The 11,910-nt window shown below is 41.5% G+C and overlaps 1 protein-coding gene across 1 annotated transcript; it reads right to left on the minus strand.

Annotated features, from left to right (window-relative positions):
• Positions 1–98: 98 nt before the first annotated feature.
• On the minus strand, positions 99–8,153 carry LOC311049757 (Parkinson disease protein 7 homolog). Its single transcript, XM_084063582.1, has 6 exons — positions 7,960–8,153; positions 7,219–7,320; positions 6,217–6,276; positions 2,981–3,050; positions 1,331–1,417; positions 99–726 (listed from the first exon to the last, which is right to left on the minus strand). Exons 1-6 carry the CDS (start codon positions 8,047–8,049, stop codon positions 566–568), a joined length of 570 nt encoding a protein of 189 aa, XP_083919708.1. The 5' UTR covers positions 8,050–8,153; the 3' UTR covers positions 99–565.
• Positions 8,154–11,910: the final 3,757 nt, after the last annotated feature.

The following is an 11,910-nucleotide window of genomic DNA, read 5'->3' on the forward strand; positions in this document are numbered from 1 at the left end:
CATTAACCATAAAACAGTTCCTAGTACTGCAGGCCCGTCACAGTTAAAAATAGCAACGACTATGACGTTATTACTGTATTTAAGGCAAGACCAAGGTAGCCAGAGCATTCAGTTTTAATGACACACATGGGTAATGACATAGTCTGAACACAGCAATTTAATTGACATTTGGAAGAAGGTAGCCTATTAATACATCAATGAGGGTTTGAATGTTCCAGGTCCAAGGTTGTTCTTTATTGTTACATCTTGTGTACTTAAGAGTAATGGATGGATTGTAATTTGTATGTGAATATAACTGTTATTTTGAAAAAGCTCAGTGACAAATACTAAAGTGCAAAGGTATGTCTTCCTCACAAAGTAAAGAAGAACAAAGAGCATAACCCATCATCATTACAAAAATAAATCCCAGTATTTCAGGTGACAATTATTTAAATTCCATTAGTGCTCAATCATGACAGTAGCTAAGTTCACTTTGCCCCAACTGACAGTGCCAGGGCTCGGCTGCTAGCAGTTACTAGTGCTGCTTCCAACTCAATGGCTGAAGCAAACCGCCTTCAGTCGTCACTCAGTCTTTCAAGATCAGAGGTGCTTTGACTTGAGCTACGACCTCAGCCCCCATGAGCTCCTCGACGATGGCTAGAGCAAATTCAAAACTGGTTCCAGGCCCACGGCTGGTTATGAAATGGCCGTCCTTCTGTACTCGAGCCTCCGAATATTTATAGTGGTCTAGAAAAAGAGAGGAGATAGGTAAAAATGCTTGCAACTCCTGATATATGAACCTCGTACTTGTAACATGCATGATGCAATGATTGGCAATAGATTCATTGGGCAACATTCCCAGAGCCAAAATAGACTACAGAAAAAAAAATATTTTATGTACTTGCATACAAAATCTAATACCACTTAAATTGACCCACTTATGTTCTGTCAGAAATTCCTACACCCACTATCACTTCTGAGTGGTGCGCTCTCCTCTACCACATACATTGCAAGGGTGCAGGGCAGGAAAATGAAACAGTTGTTAGAGCGCCATCTGCTGAATCTTATGAACAACTGTAATTGCCCTGGTGTATGAAAACTCCAGCAGCATAGCAGGTTTCAGCTCATGTTTTGCCTTACAGTCATTATACACCAGGAGCATTTATTTTTTTGTGCTTTTAATTTTCATTAATGTAAACTGCTCTGTGACATGAGTACATCCACACAGAACATGAATATTACGTGGCAATAAAGTAACATATTTCTTTTTCGAACCAACGTTGATTTTGAACGGCAAATCAAGAAGCATCAAACTGTAAGAGTAGTTTCTAAAGAGATTTTCTGTAAATACCTCCAGCCATCATCTTTTCCTTCATGGCAGGGTGGGTGGTGACTGTGATACCGTAGCCAATGCCATGTGCCAGGAGAGCAGTGGGACCTGTGGGAAAAAAAGGAATTTCATGTTTACATCAGTTGGCTTTTCTTTATCGAAGACTGCGTCTAATGTGTGTCCTTCTCATTTTCACAAAGTTCTAAATTGGAGAAAATATCCTTTTGATGGAACAACAATGGCAATACGTGAAGCAACACACACATATTTCAATGTGTATACTGTAGAAGGGGTTTATTTTGATGACCACATTAGAGAGCTTAAAATAGAAAAGGGTGTGAAACCATATTATGCACAAAACAAGAATTTATATTTGTTACAGTAGTGCCAATAAAAAAGCATTAAGAAGCAAAGGAACTCAAACAGCTTGGTGCATATAGCTACTCGACTCTAATGTGCTTCAAGCTCAGTGCATTTCCTCCTTGTGTCCAGGATAGCAAGCCACATTTTTATGTTCCTACTGATGATACAGCTTATTTTGTTGGAACTGCTGTAGCAAATAAAATCACTCGTTTTGTGTCATTATATGGTCTCCCCCGAGTCCCACCTTCTGTGTTAGTTATTTGATGCAAGACTAACTCTAAAGGTCATGGTCGACTACAAAACAATGTAGCAGTATGTGCAAATAGAAATTCACAGTGATAAACCCAATACACGTATTGTAGCTCATACCAATTTTCAACAACTGTCCCTTTGAGGGTATTTGCCTAAGAATTAACACGTACTGTATACCGTTTCAAGACCTCGCCCCATACTCAAGAGAAAAATATATTGTCTGCTCCTGCTGTAACTTTGGCAACATCCTACCACTGCAGTGAGCTCATCCAAAGACTGTTCATAAATAGAAGGTTATTGATTATGCTGCTTGGCTGCCTTCCCATGCAGTCTAAAGATTACGCCTCTCCCTGGCAGCAGTCTGCCAGTTCAAGCCAAGCTATACATCTGTTATTGCCATTCTCCAACCAGAACTAGCCTGGAAAAAAGACTGAAACCCAGACAGCAAGAGAGGTGATGGAGGCAAGTGGAATTATATGCACCCTGCTGTCTCTAATAATGAGTGCTAATGTGTCTATGACCCGAGCACATGTTCAGGTAAAACTATTGCTGTGAGGACTGCTACTGTGATCCTTGATGCAGGTGAACTAATTCAAGTATACAATGCCCCTACACACTAAAACCAGACCCAATTATTGCCATGAGTAATTTATCATAGTGTTGTTCAATCAAGTTATTTTTAAACTCATTTGTGAACTATGTCAAAACTGGAGATCCATTTCCACCTTAATGTCTGGCTACAGTTACCAGTGGTGGAAGGTTCATTATACTGTTTCATTCCAGTGAGGATTGCAGTCATTTTCTAGGACGCCCTTCACTCCACTCTGCCACATGGGTCCCATGACCCAATTCAAAATGTCCTTCCATTGTCCTTTCCTAAATCACAAGCTGTCAAATAAAATATTACTGGTGCTAAATCTTAAGTCAATATATGTTGAAATATACCCTATAAACATAGTAACCTATATAAAAACAGTATGGAGAGAAAATGTTAATTCAATGCAGCCCTCATTTAATGCTAATCCCACAGAGTTCAGTTCACTGAGCAGACAGTACCTGCACAGATTGCAGCAATCAGGCCTTTTCTGCCATCTTGATCTTTCAGCACCTCCTTCACCACAGGAGACTATCAGGAAAAACAGCATGGACACCAAACACACAGTGATGAGTCACTCATTGTCTATATACAGTATATAATGTTTGTGATTTCTTTGTATAGTGACTTTGTGTTGTGACTTTAGTGTATAAGGCCAAGTATCATAATTTTTCATAATTGCTGGCCAGATCATAGTCATAGTGTATTGTAATTATCATAGTTGTAATATATTAAAATGATTGTATACATTATAAGAACAGTTGTAATGCATTACAGTGTGACTATATAGTGTGACTATAAGTGGTCACTGGTTGGTTTCACAACAATATATTGTGAATGAGCATTGTAAGGTAAAGTACTGTATTCTATTGCTAGTAAACTGCTTTCAAAAGGACTCAGGGATAAAGTTGTGAATAATAAAAAGTTAGGCATACATTTCAAAGGGTTTGATCCTACTAATAATCCCTCTGAGTACCGTTCAGTAGTAGGATTATTGTGTGGACGGCACCACATCTTGTCTATATCGGGCACCCTTTTATTGGGGTGGACCTAATCTGAGTTCCCAGAAGTTTTCGCCGGCTCGGCGAGGAACTTCTGGGCCAAACCCCCTGTATTTGTGGGCGGGATGTACGTCACGCTCTGAATCTGAGCGGACACGCCTCTTACCGGTTGCAACTCGTCTAAAAAGTCCGACGAGAGGCAAACAGCAGTACACAACAATGGCGGTCGAAATTTCTCAAGGGGAAATTGCTTCCCGTCGATCCTATTTAGATGCAACACCCACTGCATGTGGATCCCGCCCCCTATTCTTCATTGGCTGTTGATTTGAATCACAACGCAGTGGCCGCGCCCCCGCTGTCCAAACTCCGAGGCAATGCCTCCCAGACTAGGGTGGACCTGATCACGATTTTTTGCCACCGATCCGATTCCAAACATTACATTTTTTGTATCTGCCGACACAGATCAAGTCCCGATCCAATATTTTGCGAATGCATTAAGAAAAAATACGTTTTTGTTTATCTAAACGACAGTATCCAACATGGATACTTTTATCACACGTCTAATTAGTGCAGCATTGGTTCAAACCAAGTACACTAAATCTATTCTCTTTATAGCTTAGTGGTGCAGCACAAATAAATAACCATGTAAACAAAATATTACATTTTTATATCTTGTCTTGAACAGACTAAGATGTCTTCAAAATAAAACCTCAGCTATTCCAATGCAACAAAACTCCACATCTAAGCAGTAGCAGTGATGTTAGGTTGTCAATGTAGTCAGTGGGTTCCATGACCCACGAGTGGTCATTTGAATGGGTCCCACGGAAATTTTGAGTCCCAGGGAAATCCTAATAAAATAAAAACGTTTTCCCATTCAGACAGTATGGCTATTTGTCTGCCTTTCATTGTTTTCAAGGCAAAAAACAAACCATGTCACTCTCTGCCTTTCAATTATATTCAAGGCCTTATGCCACTGCTATGTGCAAACTGCTAGCCCCAGACTTTGAAGTGGAGCATGTGGATGTAAATATACGGTACATGCACAGCGAATTAAAACTTTAAACACTGAAAACACTGTTTTGATGTGTTACACGTCAATGACACTCTGGGCGTTGGAAAAATGTTTACGTGTTACACGTCATTGGCACTGAATGAGTTAAAAGGGTATGATGAACTGTATTTACCCTACCATTTGGTCAACACTAGCTCTGTTCTTCTGAGTGTTTTACAGTTAGGATTCAGTTAGGACTTGTTTCAGGGTTAGGATAGCCACTTATCTAACACAGAGAGGTAAACTAGCCATCAAAACTGTACTTGTCTACCCTCAGCTGCCGATAGCAAATTAGTCAGGTCTCTCTTGCGCCTACTATGAGCACCTTGCTGTATCTCATCACTGTGTCGTCTCCCCTGTCAGGGTGAGTGACTCGTCTGAGGGTGTGTCATGTCTCTGCACGTGTCTAATGGTCATGCAGTTCACTTTCCAAGCTCGGCCATGGCAGATGTCCGACATCATAGACATATAAAGGTAGACGCCTTCTTCGGCTCTGAGGCGTGCGTATCTCGGCCGTGCTTCCACTTCAGCAGGGCAAGCTGGAAACTTCTGTGTGCGTCACAGAAGGGGGCGTTCGGTAGGCCAATCAGAGGGAGGTGGGGCGGGTCTTTTCTTAACACATCCCCCGCCAACGGCTAATCTCAGAACGTCCATCGTAGTGCCAAGCTTTTTCTTACCTTTTTTGTTTTTTTGATTCCGCCATAGGCCCCGCTAAATCCGTTTAAAATCCGCGTTCATTTGGTTTGACACAAACACAGGATCCGACATTACAAAACGCCGAAGACGGCGACGCGATCCGACCAGCCATTTTGGAGAACGAGAGCAAAACGTTACAATGGGGGATGCGGAGAGCAAAACAACAAGCCGAGATAATGGCTTCCAAAGTTGATCGCTAGACAGGAAACGGAGGCGGGACAAAAACGCCCCCTTCGAAACCGGAAGTGCAAAAAAAATCCGGAATCTGCACCTGCACGATTTAACATGGGAAAACACCCGCCCCGTAGGACTACGGGATTGGCGGTTAACGGTTGGATTTAACGGCCCGTAGGACTACGGGCTTGGCGGTCAATGTGTTAAGAGGCAGCCGCGCAGCAACTAGTCAGTTAGACACGCTGTGATTGGCCAGTAGTCAAAGCGATATGATTGGCCAGAAGTCAAACAGCCCCGCGGAAGAGCCTTGTATTGAGATAACAGTCGCTCCAATGAACTACAGAGGCCAATGAGGTACAGTATCTAGGTTTCTATATCTATGTCCGACATCACCATATCTTATGGCAAATGCCCTGTGGACTTTACAAACCCCACTGATGGTCCTCAACTTCCCCTTCTACACTTGGTCAGGGCTGTGTGTCCTCGACCGATCTGCATCAGACAGCATGATATTCTACGGCAATTGTCTTGTGAACCTTACTGACGGTCAGAGATCACCTTCCCTTACCAGCTTCCCACCAGCCATTTGTGTTAAATCGAGCACCCGGTCAAGTGGGAAACACAGTGCAGAAACTTTAAACCTGCGCCACCTGGACGCACCCTTCTTATCCTACTTAAAATCAATCTGTACCTATTCAAATTCTTGCAAGAAGTGGTTATAAAAGGCAACATGGCAGATAAAAATACAACAAGTATAATTGTGTATATTACTCACCTCTGCCAAACTCTGTGCCCCTGGTCCTCCCCCTGGGAGAAGCACCACATCATATGGACCCTGAGACACAACATGACTGTTATAGCAAGGCGAGGTTGAACATGACAGAACACCAGCCAGCGGGGCTCAATAGTAGGGTTGGGGATTTTTGGGGATTTTATCCGCGATACCGGTGCTAACTAACCCAGTATTTTAAAAACAGTGCAGTACATTTGGTACTATATTACTATACAGTATTGGTAGTATTGGACGAAGCGGTACCGGTTCTCTGTACTCAAACCTAGTTGTGTTAATGAAACTATAAACTGAGAATACAATTTCAATTTCTATACAAAATATTAGATTTGGCTTTGAAACCTTATGCCTTGCTTTAGCATAATGCATACTTCATTGTATGGCCATGGCCATGACAATCACCAGGTATTGTAGCAGGAACGGTAACACACACCCAAGGGTTTGGTGAGGTGCTGACCTTCGGGAACAATCTTAAAAAGGAGGAAAGAAAGTCGCACACTGGGCACGTTTTGGCCTATTGCCTTCCTCAGAATCAACAAATGTCAACAGGTATTGAACAGAAAAACGTGACACATAGCACCACGGTTTCCAGCTGCTATATTTGGCAAGCGACACAGTTGTCAACAATATAAGTACATATTTGTCTTAAAGCCCTAGTGCCACAGGCCTAGTTCTGCCTTGATAATGATCTCTAAGTATTACTGTTATTTCTTATTTCAAAAAAGCATTTAAGTCTAATAATAAAGCTGTATTTCTGTGGACACAATGAACAGCTCATTAAAACTGACTGTCACTAGGACTTTAAGGCTCCTGTTATAATAAGGATTGATCTCTCTCAGGGATGATGATGAGGATTTTGATTTGATTTTTGGATCTCTTTTAGCACATTGGCTAATCTTCCAGTCCAGTCCATACAACATAACAGTACTAATGATAAAAACAACAACCAAGCTGATGATGATAATGATGATGATGATTCTTTCTTGCCTGTTTGCTGGCCTCCTCCAGGCTGGCATCTGGGCAGATGACAACATTTCTGCTGCACTCAACTGGCTCTTTACCTGTCAGTCCTGCTAAGGTCACAGCAATCTGTAGATGTGGCGTCATAAATGAAAAGCGTTAGTAGAATTACAATGAAACAAATGGCATATCATCAGTCAAGAAATAATGCATTTTGAGAATAGTCGTTATGGCCTTTAATTTTTGAAAGACAAAACAAAGAGCTACCAAACTTTTGATTGATTGATTGAATACTCAGTAACAGTAAGCAAAAAAAAAGGTACAGTGGCACAGATTTATACAAAAGGATGCTAAAAGGATAACCCAAAAAAGCCCATGGCTTATTTCCATTGGAGGTCCTGACACAGGACGCCTGTGTATTCAAGACCAAGACTACAGTGACAGACAGTTTAAACTTTGACATTTAGAGACTGGCCTTTCCTTTGCACCAGTCTTCCGTGCTTACCAACACTTTAATGGAGGAAAACATTTAGCTATCTTTTCAGTGCAACTAATATTAGCTAGCCTAGGCAGAGTAACTTTTACTATCGAATGTAAAAGAAGAAAAAATAAAATAAATAAATGCAGCATTTGGCTCATTGCAAACGCAACTCTAGTTGCAGTTGCAGCTTATCATTAGCGAAAAGGCTGTTATGAGCTCACTCACGTTACGCAGATATTAAGGAGCTAGCTAAAGCTCACATGCTGGCTAAGTAACGAGAAACGTACCCCGGCTCTACGCATGACGTCGACAGGAATGACCGTTTCCATCTCCTCTGCACCTTTTGCTAGGATCACTAATGCTCTCTTGCCCGCCATGGTGATGATAGAGCTGGTGGTGCAGACTGCAGAGGGTTGAAGACTTTCAGCAGCTCAGTTCGTGTCGTGGTGTACCGTGTGTTATGAGAGAATGTGATATACCGACACGGGTGACCTATCGAATTCTGTGGCTCCATACCAGAGGTCCGGCTCCCTGTCACAATTTCGCCGTTTGTAACTTGCTCGTTAAATCTTTGGTGAGTGCAACACCGATACCACATAACACACCGATACAAGATAATATAGAAACACTGAAGCACGGATTTGACAAAAACCAGTGGTGAGCTGTGGATTTTTGAACTAAGGGTACTGTATTTTATGACGTCACGTGCGCGCGCACGTGCACATAGCCACTTACTAATACTGTATTCAACATGTGATTATTAATGTATTTATATTTCTTATTATTTTGTTGCATTGTTAATTTGTTGTTTTTATTTTTGTTTCAATTAATCAATTATTTTATTTTCCTTTTAGTTTTATATAAAATCCCTTTACATAGACTCACCCACACATAAGCAGTTAAAATAATCAGACACCTTGTCTTTGTCTTGTCTCAGAGAACTGGGTGCTCTGCTAAGCAATCCCCCTCACACTCTGCAGTGCACATTCAATTCAAGTCCATGGCTTTTCTCCAGTAGCCTAATGTTATGCAAAGCAGCCAGGTAGACGCTATTGAGAATGTCTCGCCACTGACGGCGCGAACCTTCAGAGGCTATTGTTTAAACTTTAAGGTGTTAACGACCGCCGCTGACGGTGAGTGCATGTGGAGCACGCGCGAGCCCCCAGCCCCCACAGTCTCAGAACTAAGGGTACGCCGTACCCGCCCGTACCCCCTAGAGCTCAACCCTGACAAAAACGCAGAACACCCACCACCACTTCACTTAAATCGATAGGTTGCCAATGTTGGTGTAACACACACATGGTGTACTGCCGGACAGCGGGTTTATTGACATTTTGCGTTACATTATTCCCCTGTCGAAGTCGGGGTGCATTACACTTGCATGATACTTGACTTAGCAAAATATTTTACAATACGTGATGAATTGTTCCAAAAAAAAGTCAGAGAATCTCTTATTTTGTTTTGTTTACTTTTCTAATTTTGTAATGTGCATCGAACGTACTATACTTCGTCCAGCAGGGGGTGGTAGTGACCTATAAATGAGAAACGTATTAGTTAATTAGTTCATCATTAAATGAGTTGCATTGCCAACTCTCACATCTACATAAACGTTCAGATGTCAAATATAAAGTGCTTACTCAAGTGCCACGGATGTTACAAGGCGATCCGTACCACGTATCTCCCGTATTGTTCAATAAAAAGCATTTTAATCCGATCGATCAACTATGCGACACTAATGGTTGGGAGGTATTGCACTAATATATTACAACAAAAAAGGAAATAAATGGCCGGCGATGGCATTAAAATGCGTTTTATTGAACTATACGGGAACTTGTCGTTGTACGGATCGCCTTGTAACATCCGTGGCACTTGGGTAAGCACTTTATATTTGAAACCTGAACATTTATGTACATGTGAGAGTTGGCAATGTCAAAAAATCAAAAACCAGGAACTCTAGGCTCCATGTCATGGTATGACAGTCATATTTCAGGGCTAGTCTGGTGTAGTGCTACTGACAGACAGGGAACTTTTGTTCAAAAAGTTTAATCACATCATGTTTTACATTTTTAACCTTACATGAAATCAATTATGACCCAAAATATTTATTTATATCATGAAATTAGGAACTTAATGACCTTAATGATGATTTAATAACAGCACTTACAGGGGGGTCCCCAGATGTCAGTGAAGTGACAATTTAAGGACTTAAAATACCTTTTTAATACCCCCAAAAAAGTAAGAGAGGAAAGAAAAACACTATCACTGCATCAAAAATAATCAACAAACTATAAAAATGGTCTAACATTAATTGGCCAAATTGTCAAATAATATAAGAAAGAGGCAAACATTTTCAAAACAGCCGATCTTCAAGCTCACAACGCCTCAATCTAAACCTTTATTCTCACTGATCACTGATGTTGTAGTTTTAGTTTTGTGCCACTAGAGGGCAGCCTGTACCTATCTACCACAGACAGGTGCGTTGCTTTACATTAGAATGTGACTGTGATATAAAATGAGTCTGACTAACTTGTTTTTTTAGTTGTTGGTGTTGTAATATGTACATGCTCGATGCTGAGGAAAACATTTAAAAAAAACTGAATCTGTGTTTTAGGACAATAAAGAGTCAAAAACAAACCAATTACTATAGCTGCAAGCAGCGATAATACAGGGCCAGTGATTGCAGAGAGAAGCTAGAAAGAAGCAATGATAAGTAATATGCACAATAAGCCATAGAAACATAGAAGACTGAACTTGAGAGAAAGAAGACCATGCAATTAACAATTGAGCATTTTAAACCCTCACTAACCCTAACCTCAGTAAAACTATGCCTAACCCTAACCTCAAGAAATACTACGGGTAAGCTCTTCAAACTGCTCAAAATTGTGGAAAATCTAAGGGCGGAGCTTACTGGTCAAAGTGATACATGTGTTCCTCATGTGGATTTTTGAGCAATCTGCACGAAACTTTTTACACATGAACTTAGGACCTTTGCCAACAAAACGTTAGCGGCGTATTTTCCATAAGTGAAAGAATGAAGCTTTTAAGAGTCAATGAATGTTTTTCATATAATTCAAAATGGTGGGAGATCTAAAGGTCAGAGGTCAAAAGTCAGACCACGAAAGTTGTCGGGCATGAAGAGACACATGTTTTTCACGACTTTCGGCCAAACGAGGCATGACTTTTGCATTTTCAAAGAATTGCTATAGCGCCCCCTTTGGCCAATTGGGCTGAGATTGGTTTCAGTGATATTTGGAATAACCCTCTACATTACTGCAAAGTTTCAAAGAAATGTGAGTCTGCATGTGTGTGTTAGGGGCAGATGAATAATTTTCATAAAACTGCAATAGTTAAAATCTATCTCCTCCTGGGATTTTTGAGTAATCTGCACGAAACTCTTTACACATGAACTTTGGACCTCTGCTGACAAAACGTTAGTAGCGGATTTTCCATAAGTGAAAAAATGCAGAAGTTATGAGCCAATGACTGTTTTTCATATAATTCAAAATGGTGGGAGATCTACAGGTCAGAGGTCAAAAGTCAGAGGGTGAAAGTTGTTCAGCATGAGGAGACGCATATGTGTATCAAAGTTTCATGGCTGTAGGTCAAACAGGGCATGAGTTGTACCTGTTCAAAGTTGGCATTTTCAATTGAGTGCTATAGCGCCACCTTTTGACGAAAGATTGTGAGAATTCTTTCTTGATAGTTTTTCATGACCATCTACCATATGGACGAGTTTCGTAAAAAGCAACAGCACGGTTCAGCCAGAACTGCCAAAAGTGGCAGAAGAATCGGAAGAATACAGGGAAGTTGGGAACATTAAGACGGAGCCTGCTGCCATGCTGGCGCCTGGCCCCGTAATTAAGACAGGGCCAGGAGCCATGCTGGCAGTCTGGCCCCGTAATTACATGGCAGAGATAATTATGTTTTGAAACATAGCTTAGCTTTATGTTAGCCTCACTGTATGTTTTCAGAATCTCTGCCTTCTCCACACCCTCCCGTCTAGCATCAGGGTCTTGAGCTCTGTAGTGTTGTGTCTACTATAGGTGGTGCTTCTCTTTCCCTTCCTGGCTGCATGCGCCTTGGGTTGGTTGGCTCCCACAGTGTCAGTTTGTTCGCTATCAGTTCCAGGTGCCTGACACAGTAGTGCCCTGCCAGCCTCGTCCTTCTCTCTCTGACCTCGTCTGTGACCCGTGGGAGGCCTCCGTAGAGGTCCACGTTTCTGATGTGTTCCGCCCATG

This window comes from Gymnoscopelus microlampas (assembly GCF_963454915.1).
Source record: "Gymnoscopelus microlampas genome assembly, chromosome: 7".
In the NCBI taxonomy this organism is placed as follows: domain Eukaryota; kingdom Metazoa; phylum Chordata; class Actinopteri; order Myctophiformes; family Myctophidae; genus Gymnoscopelus; species Gymnoscopelus microlampas.